At 44.2% G+C, this 27,807-nt stretch overlaps 1 protein-coding gene across 12 annotated transcripts in view; it reads right to left on the bottom strand.

Annotated features, from left to right (window-relative positions):
* The window catches only part of CEP164 (centrosomal protein 164), a 71,353-nt gene that overhangs the window by 43,228 nt on the left and 318 nt on the right, over nt 1–27,807 (bottom strand). For 10 of the 12 annotated variants that reach the window (XR_003427811.1, XM_027082213.1, XM_027082217.1 and 7 more), the window contains exons 2-6: nt 24,432–24,554; nt 20,933–21,035; nt 17,838–17,949; nt 3,772–3,976; nt 3–1,676 (exon numbers count right to left, since the gene is read on the bottom strand). Coding sequence is in view for 11 of the 12 variants with exons in the window: in XM_027082213.1 (XP_026938014.1) it covers nt 3–1,676; nt 3,772–3,976; nt 17,838–17,949; nt 20,933–21,014 (2,073 nt within the window). In the remaining variant the exon portion in view is untranslated. The remainder of the gene's footprint in view (nt 1–2; nt 1,677–3,771; nt 3,977–17,837; nt 17,950–20,932; nt 21,036–24,431; nt 24,555–27,807) is intronic. The other 2 variants (XM_027082211.1, XM_027082221.1) reach the window with 2 other exon arrangements.

The following is a 27,807-nucleotide window of genomic DNA, read 5'->3' on the forward strand; positions in this document are numbered from 1 at the left end:
ACCTGGTCGAGAAGCTGCATCTTGCCTGGCTCTGTAGCAAGCCCGCTGCTGGAACTCAGCTTGACCAGCCCCTGCCTGAGGGGGCTGCTGCTTGGCTGGAAACGAGCTTGCTGAGAGGCCTCCTGCCCAGCCGGGGCGCCAGCCACCTTCTGAGGATGCTCCCGCGTCTCTGGCCCCCAAGACAGAAACCTGGAGCCCATGGCTCTGATGGCCTCGTGCTCGCCCTCACTAGACATCCTGGAAGACTCGGCTGCCAGGCGGCAGACCACGCTGGCAAGGTCTCTGCACGGCCTGTCCCGCGCGCTCTCGGGCGGCCCCGGGCCCTCCAGCCGCCTGGAGAGCTTGAACATCTGCAGGATGTGCTGGTAGAACCTCTGGTCCTCAGAGTAGTCTTCACTCTCTGACTGCTCCTCAGCAGAGCTTTGCATGTGGGACAACTGGGGCGCCAGGAAGGGGCTGGGGTGCTGCTCCCTGGGTCCGGGGCCTGACTGACCCACACCCTGCTCAGATTCCCGTGAGCTCTGCAGGTCCCAAGGGAAGTTGGTCACCTCCCCCAGGACCTCAGAGCCCAGGTGAGAGGCCAGGCTGCTGCTGCTGCTCTCCAAGTCAGGCCCAAACCTGCCCAGCCTCCTGTCCTCTGCAGGGGGCTCCAGAGAGCCTGGGGGTGGTGTCTTCTCACTGGCAGGAGACCCTCGAGGGGCCTGCGAGGTGACTGCAGGGGCGCTCTGGGCTGGTTCTGAGACCAGGGTATCGGGGGGTATTAGCAAGAGCCCCTGAGGTGGACCTATGGCTGAGGCCCCTGGAGCCTCAGGGTCTTCGGGCTCTATTTTCTTGCTGCCCCAAGGGGCGTCCTTGTGGACAAGCTTGGAGACCTGTCCCATGCACAATCCCGGGGGCTCTCTCCTCCTCCTGCCCCTGCCCATGCTGCCCTCTTCCCCAGAAACGCCCTGCCAGCTCTGGTCTTCAGCTGGGCTGCTGACTAACAAAAACGGCTTGCTCTTCCTGGCAGGCAGCATGGGGTCAGAAGAACAAAGGGACAGGGAGGGATCCTCCTCAGGGGATGGTGAGGGAATGGGGCTCTGGCCCTTGTCCCCCCCGGGGCCAGTGGAGCTCCGCTTGGCCATGTTATGGCTGTGCTGCTCCCCTTTCAGCTGCAGGCCCTTGAGGGCTTCCAAAAACTTCAAGTGGACCAAGGCCTGGCTCCTGCTCTCTAACGCATCCTGCCCGTTCCGGAAGGGGCTGCTGTGGTCAGGGCCCAAAGCGCCAGGTTTCTGCTGTCTGGTCCTCATTTCCAGCTCTTCTATTTCAGGGTCTGAAAACCCCAGGTAGATTTTCTCTGTCGCCTGCTGGGGCTTCTCCAGACCCTGCTGATCACCTAATTCTGTCCTGCAGTGGGCTGGGGCCCTGCCTAAGATTTTCTCCACGTCGGCAAAGATCTGGTGGGTTCGGGAAGCTTGGCCCTTGAAGAGTGGCTGTAGCTTGCTGGGCAGGGAGCCCGTGAGAGACCTAGGGATGTCAGCCAGCATACGTGGGCTCTTCCCTTTCTTAAAGGAGCCCTCACTTCTAGCCTGCATCTCTTGGTCTAGGTCCAGATCAGCCAGCCCAGGTGCTGAGAGAGGGGATGGGCCACGGAGAAAGGAGGAAGAAGGCAGAAGTCCCTGCTCAGGCTGCGTTTCCTAGATGGGTATATAAACAGGCAGAGAAAACTAAGACAAAGCGCTTCTGATTTCTACTTGCTACCTTAGCCCTTGGCAAACCCTTAGCAGAAACCCACCCTCCATTTAAAGAAAAGCACAAACCCATGAGGGAAGAAAAGCTAAAAACTCCCTGAGCTTTGTTGTTTTCTGGGCCCTAGTTTCCTTATCTATAAAGAGGAGGTTCGATGAGATCAATGGCTTACAAACCTTGCGCCATGGAACCCACATATTGGTTCCGCCTGGTACCTTGGGGGCTGCTATGGTGGGCATGTGACAGGGAACAGGCATCACCAAGACCCACACCCCCAGGTTCAACCAGAGCAGCTCCACTTCTTCTTTATCCACTGGCCCTCTATGGGAGAACTGATGTGAAGACAGGGTTCCATTGCTAACAAACGTCTGAAAATCACCAACTAGATTACCCCAAAGGTACCATCAAGCTCTCAATTCTGTGACTGGTTAATTTCATAAAATCCACCATCCTTGTCAAGGACTATCAGAAAGAGTCTAAGAAGGGAGGAAAGAGGGGAAACATAAGCAGTGAACCGAGCCTTGGGAACCTGGACTAGGTATTCTACCAAAGGCAAGAGTTGGTACTGCTCAAGAGAGGTCCACACAGTCAGGGAATCTTGGGGTAGACAAAACCATAAAAGATCAACCACATCCTGCATTCACCCTAAACTCCACCCAGCTCTCCTGCAGAGAGCCCAAACCACCTGAGCCCGGTCGCCCACCTGGTCAGGCCTGCCCCTGGACACACTGGTTTGCGCCTGTCCTGAGCCCTAAGATCCAGACTGGGAGCCCAGGGCAGTCCACTTGCCCTCAGCTCCTGAAGCCACAGGAGGAATCCTTTTTAACAGGGAGCTCCAGGAACTCAGTCACACACCCAGAGCTCAGTCTATTACCCAACCCTCCACCCCAGAACCCTCACTTCATTCCCTCTCTCACCTTCAGTCATGCCAGAGCCTGCCCAGATGCCGATTATCATGTAAAATAGTCCGGGGTTAGTGGAAAGCCCATTATACATCTTTTACCTTTCAAACACACGGCATTAGAAAATTCAGCCTCTTTGGAAATTACCTGTTCTCTTTTCTCCACCTGGAAGAATGGACTTGCTGTCTTATTTCTCAGAACCATGATTAGTAATATTGGGGTGGGGGGGAGTAACTGTAGAGCTTGGAAATGATGAAAAGAGCTAAATTCATCAGCAACTATCCAATTTCAGAACTGACACCTTGCAAAGGAAGGAAGATGGAGGAAATCTTCACTGAGAAGTAAGCACCAGGCACCAGTGGGAAATAAAGACCATAAATAAGAGAGCAAATCAACTCGACCATTAAGAGGGTTGAAGAGGTATTCCCAGGGTTCCCCAAGTGGCTAAACTGGGTTCCCAAGTCCCTCCCTCTCCTCAATGTGGCCCACCTGCCTCACACCTGGAGGGACAAATAGAATGATAATGGGAAAGATAACTTTCAACTCTGAGTAAAAAAGCTACTTGGGACCAAGGTGATGACACTGCAATCAAATGTCAGTTATCCACCATGAACCGAGGACACTGGCAGCAAAGGCCATCCACAGGGCCAGATAAAGCCTCAAGCTTTTCTTTCTGGATCTTGAAGGCACTGATGTTCTGACAACTGAATTATGGCTCATCAGACATCTAGGAATTTGCACCACCAAGACACATGATGAACCCACACGAGGAAAGCCTGGCTCGGAAAGGAGAGGAGAGGCACTCGCTCCTCTGGGTTCTCTGGCCTCCACCAAGTGCTCCCTGTGCCCCAACTCTCCAGAGGGGCAGGCGGCGTCACTGCAAAACCCCATCCTCAGCAGGGCACTCCCTCACTCATCCTATTATGTCATATGTGCCTCCCAAGGGGGAAAAAGAAATTGCTTAGAGATAGTAACCACTTCTAGAAGCCTGAAAGGAAAATTTGCCAGAAGACAGGCATAATTCAGATGAGGCACTATCAAAAAGTGACTATATTATTGTTGTTATTCTTAACCTCCCGGCTGTAAACAGCTAGAGGTTCCCGATATCCCTCAGGTTTCAGGCCTGGCCTCTCTGACTCACCAGGGGACTTTTGGAGGTCTCTTTGTCCTTCTTGTCTTTCTTTTCCTTTTTCTTTTTCTTTTCTTTCTTCTTAATAGCCCCAGGAGTCGACAGTTTCCCCCGTTCTTGGATCACCAAGTTCCGATAGTGCTCATCACAGGGGTGGTCCCACATGGACTGCCCGTTGGCAAAGTTGAAATAGTAAATATCACCTGTGATGTCCTGGCTGGGGATGAGCAGAGGTCACAAGTTAGTCCCTGCTCAGGTCCAAAGCTACACAGGAAAAAAAAAGAAGAAGAAAAATGGCAAGGAGGCAGAGAAGAAGGAAGAACTGTGGGGAGAAGGGGAGAGAGAGAAAAGAAGAGAGGAAAGGATTAACACAAAATTGAAGGGTAGGGACTTTCCTTATGGTCCAGTGGTTAAGAATCCGCCTTCCAATGCAGGAGACATGGGTTCGATCCCTGGTCAGGGAACTAAGATCCCACATGCCTCGGGGCAACAAGCCCGCGTGCCGCAACTAGAGAGAAGCCCGTGCGCTGCAATGAAGAGCCCGCACCACAACAAAGACCCAGTGCAGCCAAAATTAAAAAAATAAAAATTGACGGGTACCATTTGGCTAAGAATAAAGAGTTTCCTTAGATAGAAACAAATGATTGGGATACCTAAGGACTTCTCTAGATGGAGACGTTTAATTGTTAAGGTTCCTGAGAATTCATGGTAGACTAGAGTAGGAATAAACTTTGTTTTAGATGGATAAATACAAACACTATGGTATCATGGAGATAAATTCTGGGATAGAACTTGCTTAATATTTTCATAAATGATCTGAAGAAAAAATATGCGTTGTGATAGCTCTGATTTTGCAAAAGATTCTAAACTCATAAGAGGTGATAATCCAAGCTAGTGGGGTCAATCAACAATAAAAGAAAATAATGTAGAAGGTAGGTCTCAACATGAACAAGTCTAAAATAAGCCATTCATCCCACCCACCATTATCAGTAATCCATATATTGCAATATAATCCACATATTGCAATATAAAAGATGCAATATCCAGGAATAAATCCAAAGTGTGCAAAATCTTCATAAAGCTTTATTGAAAATTCAGGGGAAGAAAAAACAATTGGAGAGATACCCAGTGTTCCTGAATAGAAAGATTCAAGTCTGTAAACATGCCATTAATCCTCAAATTAATGTATAAATCCAATACAATCCCAATCAGGCTCCTTATGAAATTTGACAAGCTCAATCTTAATTCACATGAAAGAGAAAGTATGCAGTAAAGCAGGAAAAATATCAGAGGTAAAAGATAAAAAGACATACAAATGACCAAGAAGCACATGAGAAGATGCTCAACACCACTGAAGATTAGGGAAGTGAAAATTAAAACTACAATGAAATGTCACTTCACACCCATTAGCATGGCTATTATCAAAACAGCAGAAAGTATGGGTATTCCCTGGCGGTCCAGCAGTTAGGACTCTCACTGCTAAGGGCTCAGGTTCGTTCGCTGGTTGGGGAACTAAAATCTCACATGCTGCAGGGCGTGGCCAAAAAAAAAAAAAGCAGAAAATAACAAGTGCTGGCAAGGATGTAGAGAAACTGGAACCCTGATGCACTACTGGCGGGAATGGAAAATGGTGCAGCCACAGTGAACACAGCATGACAGTTCCTCAAAAAATTAAAAATAGAATTACCATTTGAACCAGAAATTCCACCTCTGGAGGCACACCCAAAAGAACTGAAAGCAGGGATTCGAACAGACATTTGTACACCAATGGTCACAGCACCACTATTCACATAGCCAGACGGAAAGAGAAATTCTCAGGTGCCAGAAACAAAAAGAAAACATGAAACCTGAATAATAAGTGCATGAACTGACAGGTCAAAACTGGTATCTGACCTGGATATAGGCCTGTGGAACTTGGGTTTTAATGCCAGTTTAGAACAAAATGTGGCCTTAGGCCTTCGTGAATTTAGGAACTGGAAATGAGACCGTAGGTGTATCTGGGGCCCTTCGGGCTGTTCCCTCCATGAATAAAAGGACCTAGGTCATGGAAGCAGCAAGGAAACATGTCAGGTTCTAGGTGGGGAAAATAAAATTTAATGAAAAACTGAAACCCCAAGACACATGTAGATATATAGTCCAAAATGTGGTAAGGGAACCCCAAGTCAGGAAATTAATGGAAAAATTTAGTCCTAAACCACTGAAAACTCCTTGGCAGAAACCATTGTAAAGCCACTCAACAACCTAGGAATGAGACACTCACAGAAAATAACCTCTGCAGAAGATGAATTCACAAAATGCACAATAACTAATTACAGAGGAAACGTGAGGAAACATTTCGCCACGAGGGAAAATCAGTAACACAATGAAAAGAAGAACTGAGAGAGTAGAACAATCAAAAGAAGACTAAAAATAACAATATTTAAAATTATTGTAGGGATAAAGGGGTAGAATCCATAATGAAAGAACAGAACTCTAAAAAAACCTAGACATATTGAAAAGAACATAAGAGAGCTTGAAGGAACTGGTAGTCATTAGATTCAAAATGAAAAACAACCAGATCTGATGCAGAAGAAGAAATAAATAGTGAATTGGGAAATAAATATGCTAAAGGAAATTATAAAGTGATTTTTCAAATATGAAACAGAAGTTAAGAGACATGGAGGATCAAATAATAAGGTCCAGTATATTTCCAGTAAAAGGTGTAGAAAAGGAAGTGATAATGGTTGAGAATTTTCCAAAATTGAAGAGATATATGAGTCCTCAGAGTAAGGAAGCACTCCAATTCCTATACACAGTAAATAACAATGAATCCACACCTAGACACACTGTTGTGAAATTACAGAACACCAGAGATTAAAAACAAAATAGTAAAAACAACCAGAGGGGGGAAAAGTTGGTTACCTACAAAGGAACAACTAATGAAACCAAAAAACATGTCTTACGAGCAAACCCAGCGGTCAGAAGATAATGGTATACAGTATTGTCAAACAGCTGTTGACAAATCTGTACTCAACTAAACCACTATTCAAGTGTGAGACCAGGGACTTCCCTGGTAGCACAGTGGTAAAGAATCCACCTGCCAATGCAGGCGACACGGGTTGGAGCCCTGGTCCGCAAGATCCCACATGCCTCGGAGCAACTAATCCCGTGCATCACAACTACTGAGCCTGCACTCTAGAGCCCGCGTGCCACAACTACTGAAGCCTGTGCGCCTAGAGCCCGTGCTCCGCAACAAGAGACGCCACCGCAATGAGAAGCCCGCGCACCACAACGAAGACCCAAGGCAGACAAAAATAAATAAATAAATTTAAAATTTTTTAAAAAGTGTGAGACCAGGGATTTCCCTGAACTCAGAGCTTTCACTGCTGGGGCCCAGGTTCAATTCCTGGTGGGGAAACTAAGATCCCACAAGCCACACAGTGCAGCCAAAAAAAAAAAATACAAAAACAATGAGTGAGACCAGACAACAATTACTCGGGACACAGGAAGATAAACACATTTAGCATGCTTGATATAAAGGACATTTAAGAACCCTGTATCCAAAACCAGAAACAGACTCACAGACTCAGAAAACAAATTTATGGTTACCAAAGGGGAAAGGGATGAGGTAAGGAAAAATCAGGAGTTTGGGATTAGCAGATACAAACTACTATATATGAAAAACAAGGTCCTACTGTATAGCACAGGGAACTATATTCAACATCCTGTAATAAACTATAATGAAAAAGATTATGAAAAAGAATATATTTTTTAACATCTTTATTGGACTATAATTGCTTTACAATGCTGTGTTAGTTTCTGCTGTATAACAAAGTGAATCAGCTGTATGTATACATATATCCCCATATCCCCTCCCTCTTGCACCTCCCTCCCACCCTCCCTATCCCACCCCCTAGGTGGTCACAAAGCACCAGGCTGATCTCCCTGCGCTATGCAGCTGCTTCCCACTAGCTATCTATTTTACATTTGGTAGTGTACATATGTCAATGCTACTCTCTCACTTCGTCTCAGCTTACCATTCCCCCTCCCCATGCCCTCAAGTCCATTCTCTAAGTCTGTGTCTTTATTCCTGTCCTGCCCTAGGTTCATCATATATTCTTATATATGTGTGTGTGTGTGTGTGTGTGTGTGTGTATATATATATATATATATATATATATATATATAAAACTGAATCACTCTGTTGCACACCAGAAACTAACAAAAAATTGTAATACATCAACTATACTTTAATAAAAAAAAGAACCTTGGGGACTTCCCCAGTGGCGCAGTGGATAAGACTCCGCAGTCCCAATTTAGGAGGCCTGGGTTCGATCCCTGGTCAGGGAACTAGATCCCACATGCATGCCGCAACTAAGAGTTCACATGCCACAACTAAGGAGCCCGTCTGCTGCAACTAAGCAGCCCACGGGCTGCAACTAAGACCCAATGCACCAAATTAATTAATTAATTTTAAAAAAAAGAACGCTGTATCCAAAAATGAGAGACTACATTCTTATCAAGCACACATAGAACATTTACATAAACAGGATCACTTACTGAACAAAAAGAACTCTCAACGTGTAACAAAGAATAGATATAATGAACAAATAAAATTGGAAATCAGTAATTTAAAAAATACCCAACTCTATCCATCTCATTGCATTCAAGCTATCATTTTGGAGCAAAGGTACTTAACAAAATTTTAAAAAAATCAAATCCAATAATATATAATCATTACCAAGCAGAGTTTATCCCAAGAATGTAAGGTCGGTCTAACATTTGAAAACCAATCAATATAATTGACCACATTAACAGACCAATATAGAAAAATCATATGATTCTATCAATAGATACAGAAAAAATATTTGATAAAATCCAACATCCATTTTGGATTTAAACTCTCAGCAAGCTAGGAATACAAGGGAGCTTCCTCATCCTGACAAATGGCATTTAGAAAACCCTACAGCTAACATCACCTAACATCATACTTAACGGTGAAAGACTGAATGCTTCCCCTTAAGGTCAGGAACAAGGCCAAAATGTCCATTGTCACCACTTCTATTCAATTGTACTGGAGGTTCCAGTCAGTGCAGTAAGGCAAGAAATAGAAATATAAGGTATCCAGGTTAGAAAGGACATGTCCCAGAAGACATACCATCTATGTAGAAAATCCTATAGAATCTACAAAAAAGCTACTAGAACTGACATAAGTAAGTTTAGCAAGGTTGCAGGCTACAAGGTCAGTATACAAAAACCAATTTTATTTTTATATGAAGGCAATCAACAATTGGAAACTGACATTTCAAAAAAAACCATAATGGAAAAGAATACGAAAAGAATGTATATGTATTTATAACTGAATCACACTGCTGTACAGCAGAAATTAACACAACATTGTAAATCAACTATACTTCAATAACATAAAAATAAATAAATAAAAGATAGCATTTACAGAAGCATCAAAAGAAGAGAGATAAATGTGACAAAACGTGAGCAAGATGTGTACACTAAAAACTATAAAAGATGGGCTTCCCTGGTGGCGCAGTGGTTGAGTCCGCCTGCCGATGCAGGGGACACAGTTTCGTGCCCCGGTCCGGGAAGATCCCACATGCCGCGGAGCGGCTGGGCCCGTGTGCCATGGCCATTGAGCCTGTGTGTCCGGAGCCTGTGCTCCGCAACGGGACAGGCCACAACAGTGAGAGGCCCGCATACCGCAACGGGAGCAGGAATTCCTAAAGAATCAGTCTTTGAAGCCTAGTGGGATTTGATTGCAGGACTTCGACAAGACTGGGGGAAACAGAGACTCCACTCTTGGAGGGCACACACAAAGTAGTGTGCACATCGGGAGCCAGGGGAAGGAACAGTGACCCCAGGGGAGACTGAACCAGACCTACATGCTAGTGTTGGAGGGTCTCCTGCAGAGGCGGGGGTGGGGGGGTGTGGGGGGCACGGGGCGCAGTGGCTCATCATGGGGACAAGGACACTGGCAGCAGAAGTTCTAGGAAGTACTCCTTGGCGTGAGCCCTCCCAGAGTCTGTCATTAGCCTCACCAAAGAGCCCAGGTAGGCTCCAGTGGTGGGTTGCCTCAGGCAAAACAACCAACAGGGAGGGAACCCAGCCCCACCCATCAACAGTAAAGTGGATTAAAGTTTTACTGAGCTCTGCCCACCAGAGCAACAGTCAGCTCTACCCACCAGCAGTGCCTCCCACCAAGCCTCTTAGATAGCCTCATCCACCAGAGGGCAGAGAGCAGAAGCAAGAATAACTACATTCCTGCAGCCTGTGGAACAAAAACCACATTCACAGAAAGGCAGACAAGATGAAAAGGCAGAGGTCTATGTACCAGATGAAGAAACAAGATAAAACCCCAGAAAAACAACTAAATGAAGTGGAGATAGGCAACCTTCCAGAAAAAGAATTCAGAATAATGATAGTGAAAATGATCCAGGACCTCGGAAAAACAATGGAGGCAAAGATCGAGAAGATGCAAGAAATGTTTAACAAAGACCTAGAAGAACTAAAGAACAAACAAACAGAGATGAACAATACAATAACTAAAATAAACTAGAAGGAATCAATAGCAGAATAACTGAGGCAGAAGGACGGATAAGTCACCTAGAAGACAGAATGGTGGAATTCACTGCTGCAGAACAGAATAAAGAAAAAAGAATGAAAAGAAATGAAGACAGCCTAAGAGACCTCTGGGACAACATTAAATGCAACAACATTCACATTATAGGGGTCCCAGAAGGAGAAGAGAGAGAGAAAGGACCACAGGAAATATTTGAAGAGATTATAGTCGAAAACTTCCTTAACATGGGAAAGGAAATAGCTACCCAAGTCCAGGAAGTGCAGCAAGTCCCAGGCAGGATAAATCCAAGGAGAAACACGCCAAGACACATAGTAATCAAACTGACAAAAATTAAAGACAAAGAAAAACTATTGAAAGCAACAAGGGAAAAACGACAAATAACATACAAGGGAACTCCCATGAGGTTACCAGCTGATTTCTCAGCAGAAACTCCACAAGCCAGAAGGGAGTGGCATGATATACTTAAAGTGATGAAAGGGAAGAAACTACAACCAAGATTACTCTACCCAGGAGGGATCTCATTCAGATTCGATGGAGAAATCAAAAGCTTTACAGACAAGCAAAAGCTAAGAGAATTCAGCACCACCAACCAGCTCTACAACAAATGCTAAAGGAACTTCTCTAAGTGGGAAACACAAGAGAAGAAAAGGATCTACAAAAACAAACCCATAACAATTAAGAATATGGTGATAGGAACATACATATCGATAATTACCTTAAACGTGAATGGATTAAATGCTCCAACCAAAAGACACAGGCTTGCTGAATGGATACAAAAACAAGGTCCATATATATGCTGTCTACAAGAGACCCACTTCAGACCTAGGGACACATACAGACTGCAAGTGAGGGGATGGAAAAAGATATTCCATGCAAATGGAAATCAAAAGAAAGCTGGAGTAGCTATACTCATATCAGATAAAATAGACTTTAAAATAAAGAATGTTACAAGAGACAAGGAAGGACACTACATAATGATCAAGGGATCAATCCAAGAAGAAGATATAACAATTATAAATATATATGCACCCAACATAGGAGCACCTCAATACCTAAGGCAACTGCTAAAAGCTAAAAAAGAGGAAATCGACAGTAACACAATAACAGTGGGGGACTTTAATACCTCACTTACACCAATGGACAGATCATCCAAAATGAAAATAAAAAAGGAAACAGAAGCTTTAAATGACACAATAGACCAGATAGATTTAATTGATATTTATAGGACATTCCATCCAAAAACAGCAGATTACACTTTCTTCTCAAGTGCGCATGGAACATTCTCCAGGATAGATCACATCTTGGGTCACAAATCAGGCCACAGTAAATTTAAGAAAATTGAAATCACATCAAGCATCTTTTCTGATCACAATGTTATGAGATTAGAAATGAATTACAGGGGAAAAAAACGTAAAAAACACAAACACATGGAGGCTAAACAATACGTTACTAAATAACCAAGAGATCACTGAAGAAATCAAAAAGGAAATCAAAAAATACCTAGAGACAAATGACAATGAAAACACGACGATCCAAAACCTATGGGATGCAGCAAAAGCAGTTCTAAGAGGGAAGTTTAGAGCTATACAAGCCTACCTCAAGAAACAAGAAAAATCTCAAGTAAACAATCTAACTTTACACCAAAAGGAACTAGAGAAAGAAGAACAAACAAAACCCAAAGTTAGCAGAAGGAAAGAAAACATCAAGATCAGAGCAGAAATAAATGAAATAGAAACAAAGAAAACAATAGCAAAGATCAATAAAACTAAAAGCTGGTTCTTTGAGAAGATAAACAAAATTGACAAACCATTAGCCAGACTGATCAAGAAAAAGAGGGAGAGGACTCAAATCAATAAAATTAGAAATGAAAAAGGAGAAGTAATAACTGACACTGCAGAAATACAAAAGATCATGAGAGATTACTACAAGCAACTCTATGCCAATAAAATGGACAACCTGGAAGAAATGCACAAATTCTTAGAAAGGTATAACCTTCCAAGACTGAACCAGGAAGAAATAGAAATTATGAACAGACCAATCACAAGTAATGAAATTGAAACGGTGACTGAAAATCTTCCAACAAACAAAAGCCCAGGACCAGATGGCTTCACAGGTTAATTCTATCAAACATTCAGAGAAGAGCTAACACCCATCCTTCTCAAACTCTTCCAAAAAATTGCAGAGGAAGGAACACTCCCAAACTCATCTATGAGGCCACCATCACCCTGATACCAAAACCAGACAAAGCTACTACAGAAAAAGAAAGTTACAGACCAATATCACTGATGAATATAGATGCAAAAATCCTCAACAAAATACTAGCAAACAGAATCCAACAACACATTAAAAGGATCATACACCATGATCAAGTGGGATTTATCCCAGGGATGCAAGGATTCTTCAATATATGCAAATCAATCAATGTGATACACCATATTAACAAATTGAAGAAGAAAAACCATATGATCATCTCAATAGATGCAGAAAAAGCTTTTGACAAAATTCAACACCCATTTATGATAAAAAAAAAACTCTCCAGAAAGTGGGCATAGAGGGAACCTACCTCAACATAATAAAGGCCATATATGACAAACCCACAGCAAACATTCTCAATGGTGAAAAACTGAAACCATTTCCTCTAAGATGAAGAACAAGACAAGGATGTCCACTCTCACCACTATTATTCAACATAGTTTTGGAAGTCCCAGCCACTGCAATCAGAGAAGAAAAAGAAATAAAAGGAATACAGACTGGAAAAGAAGAAGTAAAACTGTCAGTGTTTGCAGAAGACATGATACTATACATAGAGAATCCTAAAAGTGCCACCAGAAAACTCTAGAGCTAATCAATGAATTTGGTAAAGTTGCAAGATACAAAATTAAGGCACAGAAACCTCTTGCATTCCTATACACTAATGAAAAATCTGAAAAATAAATTATGGAAACACTCCCATTTACCATTGCAACAAAAAGAATAAAATACCTAGGAATAAACCTACCTAGGGAAACAAAAGACCTGTATGCAGAAAACTATAAGACACTGATGAAAGAAATTAAAGATGATACCAACAGATGGAGAGGTATACCATGTTCTTGGATTGGAAGAATCAATATTGTGAAAATGACTCTACTACCCAAAGCAATCTACAGATTCAATGCAATCCCTATCAAATTACCAATGGCATTTTTTAAGGAACTAGAACAAATCATCTCAAAATTTGTATGGAGACACAAAAGACCCCGAATAGCCAAAGCAGTCTTGAGGGAAAAAACAGAGCTGGAGGAATCAGACTCCCTGACTTCAGACTATACTACAAAGCTACAGTAATCAAGACAATGTGGTACTGGCACAAAAACAGAAACACAGATCAATAGAACAGGATAGAAAGCCCAGAGATAAACCCACACACCTATGGTCAACTAATCTCTGACAAAGGAGGCAAAGATATACAATGGAGAAAAGACAGTCTCTTCAATAAGTGGTGCTGAGAAAACTGGACAGCTACATGTAAAAGAATGAAATTAGAACACTCCCTAACACCATACAGAAAAATAAACTCAAAATGGATTCGAGACCTAAATGTACGACCGGACACTATAAAACTCTTAGAGGAAAGCATAGGAAAAACACTCTGACATAAATCACAGCAAGATCTTTTTTGATCCACCTCCTAGAGTAATGGAAATAAAAACAAAAATAAACAAATGGGATCTAATGAAACTCTAAAGCTTTTGCACAGCAAACGAAACCATAAACAAGATGAAAAGACAACCCTCAGAATAGGAGAAAATATTCGCAAACAAATCAACGGACAAAGGATTAATCTCCAAAATATATAAACAGCTCATGCAGCTCAATATTAAAGAAACAAACAACCCAATCCAAAAATGGGCAGGAGACCTAAACAGACATTTCTCCAAAGGAGACATACAGATGGCCAAGAAGCACATGAAAAGCTGCTCAACATCACTAATTATTAGAGAAATGCAAATCAAAACTACAATGAGGTATCACCTCACACCAGTTAGAATGGGTGTCAGGAGAAAAATCTACAAACAATAAGTGCTGGAGAGGGTGTGGAGAAAAGGGAGCCCTCCTGCACTGCTGGTGGGAATGTAAATTGATACAGCCACTATGGAGAACAGTATGGAGGTTCCTTAAAAAACTAAAAATAGAATTACCATATGACCCAGCAATCCCACTACTTGGCATATACCCTGAGAAAACCATAATTCAAAAAGACACATGCACCCCAATGTTCATTGCAGCACTGTTTACAATAGCCAGGTCATGGAAGCAACCTAAATGCCCATCGACAGACGAATGGATAAAGAAGTTGTGGTACATATATACAATGGAATATTACTCAGCCATAAAAAGGAACGAAATTGAGTCATTTATCAAGATGTGGATGGATCTAGAGACTGTCATACAGAGTGAAGTAAGTCAGAAAGAGACGCATGTATGTGGAACCTAGAAAAATGGTACAGATGAACCAGTTTGCAGGGCAGAAGTTGAGACACAGATGTAGAGCACAAACATATGGACACCAAGGGGGGAAAACCACGGTGGGGTGGGGATGGTGGTGTGATGAATTGGGCAATTGGGACTGACACATATACACTGACGTGTATAAAACTGATGACTAATAAGAACCAGCAGTATAAAAAAACAAACAAAAAAACAACTAAAACTAAACTTTCTTTGGGTTATCTGTATGGAAATACGTTAATATAAATGTTTCAGACATTACATGAAATTTCTAAAAATCTTATATGTTCTGGTATAATGTTATAAGTCATAATTCTAGTTATTACTTTAAAATGTATATCTCAGAAGTAACTAAATTTCCTTGTCAATTGCATTATTATGAACTTTCATCAAATCTTTAACCGTGGTCATTTTTAAGTCTTTTCATTTACAGACAGTTCTGGGTGTACTCTGATGCTTTCGCAACAATGTTCCTATAAAAGGGTTTCATCTTCAAGGAATTCATGGAAAATACTCTGACAAGTACAGGTTTCTGGTAAGTGACTATACTGCTGAACTGAATGAGTAAGCATTTTCAGAACTCTAATGGAAAACTGATGAATTCATAAAAGTGCTAACAAAAGATCAAGATAAAAAAAATTAATTACATGGGACTGAGTGAACTGATGAGGACGATTATAATTTTTGTGACTTTCTGTTTGAATAAAAAAACAAAATCCCACAAGGACTCAGAGGCAAAAAATATACAAATCAATTTTCACTGCAAAGTAAAGGAGCTGTTACAGTGGAGGATTCCTGGACTGAATGTCAATATTATGACATAGTATGAGTGTGTTTCGTGTTTGGTAATTGCAATCATTGTTGCTTTTGTTGTGGTCATCCATTTACAATGCTTGGTGTCAGTTTATTTATCTCTTGTAAAAATAAAATACAGTGTCTGGGTGTGAGTTGTGGGGGGAAAAAAAAAACAAGACACAGAATATCTTCATGACTTTGGAATAGGCAAACATTTCTTAAACAGGACACAAAGCATTAATCATATTTGAAAAGTCGATAAACTGGACATCATTAAAACTTAAATTATGTTATTCAAAAAATACCAATTAAAAGTATAAAGACAAAAAAAAAAAGAAGTAGGAAAAAAAAAGGAAAGCGTATTTTAAAAACTTGGCCTATGAAAAACCTTAAAATCTCTCACGCAGATATTAGTAAAAAGTTTAAGCCATCTGAGCAAGTCACCTTAACTAATACCATTCACCAGAAACACAATTTGTATCCAACTGTTCTTTATAAACTAGTGAGTTTTGCATTATCATTCCTGTCTCATGGCTAAAATTTAAAAGCAAAGCTGTAAGATCTCTGTTTGTATCTGCCTGTATTTTTATACATGTCTATGTATGTACGTAATAAATTTGTGATTTTTTCTACCTGCAAAAAAAAAAAAAGACAGTACAGTATTGGTGTAAAGGTAGACAAACATATTAAAGGAAGAGAAGAGAGAATCCAGACTTCGAAGGAATTCCCCAACTAACAGCAATTACTCATGGGACTGGGAGTAAGGATGAAAGAAGACACATATACATAACTTTCAATGACTTACTTTAAAAAGTGAGAAATAGTTCATGCTCTCCTTACCGGATGAGGTAGTGTTAACTACCACCAGCAGGTACCTGAGGGCCGCTGGCATGACCCTGGCACACAGCTGGGCCACAGCCGATGACAGTTCCTTCCTTCCATCACCCTTTTTCCTTTTTACATCACTGCAGCCATTTATTTATTATGTGCACATTAAGGTATTATTCTGATTACATTTCTCATGTGGTTTTTAATTAGAAAATGTATCCAAAAGCAGAACAGCACAGATATATACAGATTTAAAAAACATAAAGAAAAAAGAATAAAGAGATTAATGATAAGGCAAATGTGGCTATCAGCGTGCATGTTGGAAACCAAACAGAAGCCACTATCCTACAAACTTTTCCTATAAACACAACCGTGAGTCCTCAGCACCTGGAATACTGGGTGCAGTGCTGATGGCTTTAGTAGAAGAAAGATGTCATGACCTGGAGAAGGTCCAAGGAAAGGCGGCTAAAAGATCCAGAGAACAGGGAGCCCGTCATGCGAGGAGAAGCTGGAAGGATTAGGACCCTGCGGCGAGGATAAGTAAAGCTATGACTGCAGTCATTTTGAAGTATGGCCAACGCATTAAGTGGTTCAGGGAAGAACAGGATAATTATACCTTGTACACAAAATTGCACAATCCCAGCAGAAAAGATGACCCCCCACCCCAAGATATCCGGGGGCTAGTTTGGGAGAAACAGGAAATCCCGCTACGGTAGGAAGTAAACTCGGGGCACCAACCGTAAGAAGGCCACCTGGAGAGAGCTCCGTGCAGGTGGTAAGGACAGAGCAGTGCCCCCAGGAGTGGGAGTCCTGGCATGGGGAGGGTCGGGGGGAAGGCGGTGGCCGCCCCGCCTCGGCCAGTCTGTTTCCTCACCATCAACCTCTGATCCCCTGAGATAAGCTGAGCGAGGGTCTGCTCTCACAGTTCAGAGTGCCAACTGAAACTGGAAATAGGAACCCATTCATGCACAAGTCACACAAATTCAGGGCTGGGCTGTCAAAGGAGACGGAAACCGCTGCCAGTCCGTGTAGCCTCACTCAAACCTCTCCAGTGCCAGCGCCCACTCTGGACACACTGAGGAGGTCCCAGTATTGTCACTCCCCATCTCAGTCTGCAAAGGACAACAATGACACCTCCTCCGCGTGTCCAAAACGGATGCTGACGCAGGGCGGCAGCTTAGATCCTGGGACCCTGGGTATCCCTGCTGAGCCCCTCCAGGGACCATCACGGCGGCCTGGGCTCAGGCCCAAAGCATCAGGTCGCCCAGCAGAGGGACGGCCCATTGCAGGACAGGCTTCGAAAGGTGGCTGCTGATTAAAGCTGATCTCCGGTGTCAGGCCCCCTCCACCTCAAAGGCCAAGCCAGAAGGCGGCGCCCGTGCTGACTCACCATGGTTTCCACTCCCCAGGCAGTGGGGCCACAATGCCCTCCCGTGCCAGCCACATCAGCTCTGGTTCTTCTATGGGATCAATACCAATCTCTTTGGCAAATTCAAGAATTTCTGCAAGGAGGGGTAGGAGGGTGGGAAGGTAAGAGAGGTGGGGGTGGGAGGAGGGTGGATACAAAGAAGGAAGAATCAGTCAGTCTTGGGAGATAATAAGAGAGCTATATATTGGTCTCTGCTCCCGTTCCTATTAATGTTTGGTCTTTGGTCCCAGTTCCTGACACAGAGTTCCTAAAGCCCTTGGAATTTCCTGAGTGACAGGAGAGTCTTCTGTCTCAATGAGGCGACTCTGGGTGGGCTCCTGGATGGGGCCTGGCCACCAGAAAGACCAAGCCATGATTAGAAGCTTGGAACTTTCAGCCTCTCCCGTCATTCGCTGGAGAGGGGCTGGAAAATGAGTTAATAAGCGATCATACGTGCACGACGAAGCCTCCATAAAAATCCCTAAACTCTGGGGTTCAGAGAGCTTCCAGCACTTCCACGTGCAAGGAGGGTGGCACATCCCAGCTCCACTGGGACAGAAGTTCCTGCACTTGGGACCCTCTCGGACCTCGCCCTATGTATCTCTTCACCTGGCTGTTCACCTCTACCCTTTACCATATCCTTTATGGGTCATCTCAGTGGAGGACTTTGGAAGATGACATACCTGGGGACTAGGAAAGGCAAAAAGGACCGGCCGAAATTTGGTTAGCCAAGGACTAACGTGTTCCTTAATTTCACACGTATTGTTTGAGTGCCTCCTATGTGCCAGTCACCATGTGCCATGACTAGGAGGGAAATGCCCTCTGTCCTTATGGAGCTTACATGCTGGTAGAAGAAACAGCCAGTAATGACATCAACAGATAAACATGCAAGGAATTAAGGCTTCTGATAAATGTAATGAAGGAAGTGAGTGAGGTATGAGACGAAGTTTGTCAAGGTGGAGGGGCAGTCTTTTACAAAGGGTGGTCAGAAAACCTCTCAGAATGGGACACTTAACTAAATCCTGGAGGAAACAAAGGAGCCAGCTATGCAGAGCACTGAGGAAAGAGGACTCAGGCAGAAGAGCAGGTTCAAAGGGCCTGTGACATGTGGCAGCCTGGCCTGTCTGGGGACCGTCAGAAAGACCATGTGCCTAGCAGAGGGAGGGAGAGAGAGGCACTGGGTGAGCCTGGCTGGGTGGCAGGGCCGAGTCATGCACAGCCCTGCACATCCCACTAAGGGCGTTATGCTGAGCATAATGGAAGATTATACGGAAGATTATGAAAAGCACAGCCCTGATATGATCTGCTTTACACTATAAGATCACTCTGGTGCTAAGTGGAGCACAGACTGGAGAAGGGCAAGAGTAGAAGCAGGAGGCTGATTAGGAAGCTGCTGCAAGTCCAGGAAGAGAAAATGGGGGCTCGAGCTTAGGACGTCTGCACATGACTGAGCAGAAGAGAGTTTTTTATAAATAGCCTTAGAAAAAGTTAGACCCCGTTTATAATAGCAAACCAAAAAGAATAAAATCTTTAAGAAATAAACTGAGCAAGAAATGTGCAAAACCAAAATGAAGAAAACTTCTAAGTCACCCCTGAAGAACAGAAAAAAGACACAAACGGAAAGGAATAGATGTTCTTTGATAGGAACCTCCAGGTTGACCTGGATGCATAACTTAACTGCATAGAGATGTCAATCCTCCCCAGGCTCATTCATAAATTTAACACAATTTTCTCTAAAATACCAACAGTTCCCCAGTACAGAGCCCTCCCCAGAAAAAGACAGGGTGTTTCTAAAGTTCATGGGGAGATAAAGCAGATAAGATAACCAAGAAAACTTTGAAAAAAGAAGAGGAATGAGGGTATTTCAGCCTTACTAGATACTAGAATTTATTACTGAGCCTCAGTAGTTAAGAGCACAGTTCTGGCGTTTGAACAGACAGCCCCATGGAACAGAAGAAAAAGTAAACCCCAAAACACACAGGCGGCACTCAACCAGTGGGTGAAAGATGAGCTATGCCACGAACAGTGTGGGGACAAACCTGAGGACAACATGAGAGCAGGGAAGCTTTTCTAACTATGATACAAAATTCAGGGGCCATATGAGAACAGACTGATAAATTTAACACAGAGACTAAAAATTTCTACACGGCAAACAAACAAAAATCCTATGTTATAACAAATCCTATCCTATCCTAATGTGGGATCCACGGACTCCTACAGATGCAAGAGTTCTTCCCCAAAACTGGCTTGCAAACCACCTGAACTATAAGCAAAATTTGTGTGTCCAGGTCCACAACTCATGAGAAATTCAAAGAAATCTTCACTGCCCCAAAATAGCATGGTGCTTCAAAGTGTAGGCCCTGGAGTTAGAACACCTAGGTGTGGATCCTAGCTGCCCCGATTAGTAAACTGTGTGACTACAGGGAAGTTACTTAACCTTCCTGTGCCTTGGTTTCCTCATCTGTAAAATGGGGATAATAATAGTATCTAACTCACAGAGTTGCTGTGAGGGTTGAAAAGGAAACACATGAAAAGTTCTTAGTAGAGAGACTGGCACACAGTAGCACTCAATAAATTTTGTTACTATTGTTATTAATAATGTTATTATTTTTTTAAAAAAAAACACACAGCTTTAGTTTGTTCTTAAGAAATTGGGTTTCCCCTGGCCTCAGGATATACTGTATTTCATGATATCCTCCACTATATTTTCATTTAAAGTTAATGATTGATCTGACCCAAGGTCACCAAACTTTTTCTGTAAAGGGCCAGACAGTAAATATTTTAGGTTTTGTGGGTTGTATGGTCTCTGTCACAACTACTCAATACTACTGCTCCTATAGCATGAAAGAAGCCATAAACAAGACATAAATAAGCATGGCTGTTATCTAATAAAACTTCAGCTACAAAAGCAAGCAACAGGCCAAGTTAGGCCCGTGGGCTACAGTTTGCCAACCCCTGATCTAACCCAAATACACTGAGCAACCCTGTGCATGTACCATACTTTGCATCAGAAGAACAAAAATAAACCATGAAAACTGCCCTCAAAGAACTATTACAAATACACCAAGGCCTCTTACCTTGCTCACTGGGCATGTAGGTCTCATCATAATCTTCCTCCAGAACAAGCTGGTCTCCTATGCGGATGGGTCTTCCGGCCATGACTGGTTTGGGCTCGAACACCTAGATCCCAGAGACTCCACTCACCCAAAGAGAAAATCAGTGCCCCAGCTTAGAAGGGGAAAAGGTGGGGCTGGGTCATGGAGCACCTGGGCCAGACCAGCCCCTGCAGGCCAACTGAGCCAGGGAGAGCGGAGGGTGGGACCAATGGCTCAGAACTCAGGCCTTATAGCCTCTGCACCCTGGAAAGTTCTTAGACACATCTCCCCCCAAAGCCCTGCTGAATACTCTTGTGGACCATAAACGACCTGGAAACCCAAATGTCTCAAAGGTTTGACTTCATACTCTACCCCCCCCCCCAAATAGGAGTAAGAACTAACAGTCTAGGACCCCTGCTAGAAAACCCTAGTGAGACACCACAATAACTAGCAGCACACACATACCCATATACCAATGTACCCCAGGTGCAGTCACGCTGTCCCAACACATAGCCCTGTTTGCGTGTCCCTGTTTACCTTGAACAATGCCCTCAGGGAGCTTACAGTCTAGCAAGGCAGCGTACACAGCTTCAACAGTAGTAGAAGGCAGAAGGGAAAAACACATCCTGCTCTGGGAGTACTAACACAGAAGTAACATACTCCCACTGCGGGGATGAAGGAAGGCTTTGTCAAGGAGCTGGGTACCGACGGCTGACAAGAATTCTGACAGCGGAGAGAGGAATCCCAGGCAGAGGGAACAGCAGGTCAGGCAAGGTGGTCTGGGGAGCCGATGCCAGCGCGCATGGCCGGGGCCGGGGTGGAAGCCAGGCCTGGGTCTGGTCATGGTGATCTCAGTGGATGACGCTGAAGGGCCTCAACTCTGCCCTGCAGCAGAGAGGAGCCACTGCGGGCTTTGGTGGAAGAAAGTGACACAGAGTGGCCTTTTTTTAGGATGAGAACTTTGGCAGGAGTGGCCTGGCCAGATTGGAGAAATGAGAGACTGGCAGCAGGAAAACCACTGAGGAGGCTACAGTCCCCGGGAAAGATGATGAGGGCTTAAACTAGGGCAGAAGCAGTGGGAATGGAGAAGAAGGGACAGACACAAGGGATGCTGTGATGTTAGGTTTAATAGGACCAGGAATGGGGGGCGGGGGGGCGGAAGACTGGAAAGGAATCCAACCTGAATCCAAGATTCCTAGCTCCAGGGACGGGGCGGTGCCACCTTCTTCAACTGACAAGCTGGCGCGGTTCTAGAATTGCTCCTTCCTTCGCATCCCTACTCCTACGACCTCAGGACTCCAGGTCACAGCACCCCTCCCCTACAGCAGCTCCCACGCTGAAGCCCGATGACACAGGGACAAGTCACCCTGTAAAGTGGCTGCCACGGACAGCCCTTCAGAATGCCTCCCTAACCGGGCGGTAGCACCCACACCGGTGTGACCGAAGGGAGCCTGGAGGAGCAGGTCCTGACCTCTCCTGTAGCCACCTCTTCAGACACTGTCACAGTTCCACCTGGGGCAGCAAGCAGGACACAGCCCTCATAGCAGAGGAAGTGAGCAGAAAGACCTCATCATCAGGACTTCCCTGGCGGTCCAGTGGTTAAGACTCCACACTTCCAATACAGGGTTCGATCCCTGGTCCGGGAACTAAGATCCCACGTGCCTTGGGGCAAGGCAAAAAAAAAAAAAGACCTCATCGTCAAAAAGAAGGTTGGGATGCAGCCTGTAATGAGTGCTCAGAAAACGGCAAGATCTGGTGACTCTGAATCTGTTCCAAGATCCCTGGAGAGGGGCCCCTGATAAACGGAAAGGATCTCTGAGGGACCATTCCCGTGGCCCTGTCTGCACTCTGGCAGCTGACAGATGAGCAAGGGAGGTGTCTCGCCTTAGGGCTCACAAAAGGTGGTTCCCTTTGTCAGTCACTGGACCCAAGGGAGCCAGGCTCTGCACCCTCTCATTCCCACCACGACACCTCCAAGCAGCGCCTTTGTGCCTCAGGAAGAAAGGCTAAAGAATCATTCTTCCCTGCAGTACTTAAGCCTAAGTGGGAATCTTCCTCCTCCCGAGAACCTATAACACCTGCGGACATAATGCTTGAGCCTCCACACATACAGTCAGAGATGACTAGGGCCAGACGCGGAAAAAGCGAAGCAGAAAAGGACCAAGAACCAGTGCAGGAGATGTGGCCACAGCCTGGAGGTTTAAGGAGCCCTCGGAATCTTTCATCCTTTGAGTTAGGGAGGAGAGGGAAAGAAAAAGAGAGAGGATCTCTGGGGAGGTAGGAAGCGCAGTGGCCTGAACAGCAGGCTGTACGTTATTCAATTCAACAGGCAGTGACCTATACAAGGCATTGTACCAACCATCTCAGAGAGTTCGAGAAATTCTGCATTTGAAAAATGTTACCTATCCCTAGATACATCCCATCTCCAGAAAGCAGGGGGCAGGTAAAATCTCTGTCCTCCCGGCAAAATGCCTAATTAGCCATTTACTAAACCGTCTATGTTTAACTATTTAAAGGTCAGGAAGAATGTGGAAAGTCTAAATTCCTGGATTACTCAAATGTCAAACAAACCTGCCAGAAAAAAATTAAAATACGGGTGGGCTATAGTCTACCTTCTTTCCTTGCCTGGCTTCAGGCAAGATATAGGCAAGGACAGGGCCAAAAGGGCAGGAATTGCAGGAATAAGGAAGGTGGTGGAAGAGAAACCACATTTGTTCAATGGCTACTAGAGATCATTTACTCATTCGAGAAGTATTTATTTGCTGCTGGGCGCTAGAGATGCAATGGTGATTAAAAACAGATTCAGCTGCTACTCCCCAGGGGCTAGTCTAGTGAGGGAGGGAGACAAACCAATCAGTCACAGATAAGTGTATAATTTTAAATGAGGTAAGAGCTCTGAAGGAAAAGAGCCTGACTTGGATGAAGCCTGTGCCGAGAAGTGAAGAATGAGGAGGTATTCACCATACAAAAAGAGGAGGAAAAGATGTTCTAACAAAAGCAGCAGCACGTGCAAAGGCCCTTCAACAGCTAAGAACACTAAGCAAGAAGAAGCATAGTCGGAGATGATGCTGGGCAGGTGGGTGGAAGCCGGGCCATGTGGAGAACTTGGCTTTTATAATAAGAGAGCTGGAAATCAGGAAAGGGTTTTTCCAGATACGTATTTTGAAAAGATTACTCAGGCAGCCACTGGAAATACAGACAGGAATGGAGGCCAGATTGGAAAAGAAGAAAATCAGAGTGGCTGCAGAGAGATTAGGTAGGAAACCACGAGCCAATCTAGATGAGAGGTGATGATAACCTGGGTGAGCGGGGGTAAGATGAGACATCTAAGAAAGCAGCCCTGAGATCAGCTTCAGGAAACACACGGCACACGTCCTAACATTTCCCTCTAAGCCTGAGACCGTGAGGGGCATCACTGTCAATCTTGGCACCCTAGACATGGCTTCAGAACCGTCAACGTGGTACTCCATGCGGCACTTACCGACAGATCAGATGAAACCTGATGAGATGTGCTTGCCTCCAGGCCTGACCCTCACTGTGAGCCACGGAGTTGTGAGGAAGGATCACCCAACTGTCCTCATCCATCTCCTGCCAATCCCAGAATCTAGCAAAAAAGGAAAGTCTCATACACCTTCTCCAGGAAGCCCTCCCTGGCCAACCTTGGCCTCTCCTGTCTACTTATAACTACCTCGGTACAAAGGACACAGTTTTCCTTTGTTCATAGGCATATTTTTCTCAGTATTACCTTTTTTATGAGAATGTGTTCCACCTCTCCTGTTAAGCCACAGGCTTCTGAGGGTCATGCCTCTGCCTCCTTCTGCATTTACCAACCAAGCCTAAAATAAGCTAAGTAAACGTAGGAGCTTGGTCACTGCTCTAAACCACTAATATACAGCCAAAGAATCTCAAAAGCAAAAAAAGCCCATAAGAGCTCTGGTCCAACTGCCCTTCCCTTGCCAAATTTTTCCTCTCTATGCTTTAAGTGCCAGACAGCACAGTGGCTGAAGCACCAGTTTGGGGGCCAGAAACACCTGAATTAAATCCCATCTTTCTCACTTACCAGCTGTGTGAACTTAGGCAAGGTACTTCACCTCTCTAAGTCTCAATAACCTCATGCGCTTAATTCAAACAATCATGATAATCTACATCAAAAGGTTGTTTGAAGGTGAAATGAGATAATATATACCTGTACAGGGCCTAGCACAGTCCCTGGTACACAAAACATGTTAAATAAATTTAGCAATATTACTGATGTTACTGCCAACTCCACAGTTAGATCATCCTTAACTATGAAAAGGTCTTTCTCTTAGTAAGCCAAAAATCTATGTCTAAGAAACTTCCTCCTGTTTGCCCTATTCCACCCTCTGGACCCACAAAGGGCACCCAAGGCACCACTACTCCAAGCCAGGTTTTCCCAGCTCCCTTCCCTTCAATACATGCCACTGGTTCCCAGTCTCTCGACATTATGGTTACCTTACTGTGAACGTGGTCTAATTTGACAGGCACAGCCAAAAAGTTTTGCACACCTGCGTACTCACAGAGCATACACACGTATATGCATACTTAGGGTTCCCTGCATATTTATTTCTTCCACCCTGCTTGAACAATTACAAAGAAAGTTCACCACCAGAAAAGAAAAGATTTACTGGAGAAGGCATTGAGGAGAACGTGGAAGACATTAGAGTTGATTATGCAGTGGTAATGAGCACAGGTTTGGGAACATTCTTGGCTTTGAATCCCAGCTCTGCCACTTACCAGCTGGGCAAGTTGCCTCAGTTTCCTCATCTATAAAATGGGGATAATAACAATGTCTATCTAAAAGGGTTGTGAGGATTAAATGCCTCAATACATGTAAAATACTCAAAACACAGTAAGACCTCAATAAATGTTAGTTGTTATTATTACCATTCACTGATTTAAAGGGCTTAGTCTACATTGTTCTAGAGGACAAAGCTAGTACCAGGGAATACAAGTTAAGGCCATTCAGACATCCAATAACCATTTACTGAACACCTACCATGGGTCAGGCACTGTGCTGTCACAGCCACAAACCTGGTAACGCTCCAGCTCAACCTAGTTGTGAAGCCAAATATGTAAATACATGATGATATAGTATGTTAAGTGCATTAAGGGAAGTATCCGAAAATACGACAGGACACAAAGGAAGGGCAATTAACCCTACTTTGGAAGATCAGGAAAAGCACTGCAGAGTAGAGGACCATGGAGATGGCTCTTGAAGGATAAGCAGGAGTTCACCAGGATAAGGGAGTAAGGTTATTTAAGGCAGAAGACACAGCTTACACAAAGGCAAAGAGGCAGAAGAGAGTATACGGCAGGTGCAGAGAATTAATGATGACAACAAAAGCTTATATTCACTGAACGCTTCCTATGTTCCAAGAACTGTACTAATGCTATATATACATCATCACACCTCATCCTCTCTGCTAAGTAGAAATTATTATCCCCATTTTTCAAAAGAGAAAACTGAGGCTCAGCAAGTTTCAAAAAGTTTTTTAAACTTGCCCAAGGTTTCACAGCTAGTAAATGGCACAGCAGAACGTGCATGCACCCACATCTATCTGACTCCAAAGCCCTGAGCTCTTAACCACTCTGACGTGACCAGCGCACAAGGGACAATGGCAAGAGAGAGATCTACAATGGAAGGCAAGGAGCACATAATAAAAGGCTTGGGAGGACTGAGACTGTATCCTGACATGATGAGTAACCATCACAAGACTTCACAAAGGAGGCTGGCCTGATCAGATCTGTAGTTTAGAAAGATGATTCTGACAGCTGTGTAAGAACTAATTGGAGGAGGGCAAGAAAAGACGCGGAGGGACCAGTTAGAAAGGTATCCTGAAAACACAGGCAAGAAATTATGAACTAGGGACTTCCCTGGCGGTCCAGTGGTTAAGACTCTGTGCTTCCAATGAAGTGGGCACTGGTTCGATCCCCAGTTGGGGAACTAAGATCCCCATGGTGGCCAAAAAAAAAAAAAAGCAAGAAATTATGAACTAAGTCAGTGGCTGTGAGAATGGAAAGGAAGGGCCAGATTCCAGGTGTATTATGAGGCAAAAGAACAGTACTTGATGTCTGCAGCAAGTAAGGGAGAGGCAGGAGAACAATCAGAGCACTTAAAGCAGTATATTGTGATTATCAGTTCACTTCTATGCCTTGCCCAATAGCCCCACCTAGCATACTGCCTAGATACAGGGAACGGCCAACAAATGTTGCTGCATATATTATAATAGATGAATGAATTCCAAGTGCAGACATGGCTGACTGAGTGAATGGGTTAAGTCCTTCACTGAGACAGGAACTACAAAGGAGGAGCAGATCTGGGGGACCGGGAAGGATGGGGCGACATTCAGTTGGGATGATCAGTAAGCAAGTCGGAGCTCAAGACTCAAGAAAAGAGGTCTGGCGGGAGCCACAGTTTGGGGAGTAACCGTTAAATAGATGGTAACTGAAACTCTGGGTGAAGCCGCTCAGAGATGGAGTGTAGTGAACAGAAAGTAAGGGCTTGCAAAGGCTGATGAAGGGGGATGGGTTAGGAAACCCCAGAGAGAGAGGAGTCGTGGAAGGCAAGTGAGGAGCGCGGTTCCACAAGGAGAAGGTAGATTTTTGAATCAATGCAAGGAAAGGAAAAAATGAAAACAAAAAACTTACTAACTTCCCCAGCTGGCCATAAGACAGCAAAAGGTTGGGCCAACCCCGACTCGAACACGGGGGGAAGCTTCCCCACGAGAGAAATGTTCAAGCAGGGTTCAGAAGACCGGCCTTACACACTAAATCCGAACAGGACAAATAAACGAGCGCCCCTGCCAGCTCACACTCGTGGCCCAGTGCCCGCTCTC

The sequence above is a fragment of the Aethalodelphis obliquidens genome, unplaced genomic scaffold, assembly GCF_003676395.1.
Source record: "Aethalodelphis obliquidens isolate GAN/ISIS:26980383/991018 unplaced genomic scaffold, ASM367639v1 scaffold46, whole genome shotgun sequence".
NCBI classification, from domain to species: Eukaryota; Metazoa; Chordata; class Mammalia; order Artiodactyla; family Delphinidae; genus Aethalodelphis; species Aethalodelphis obliquidens.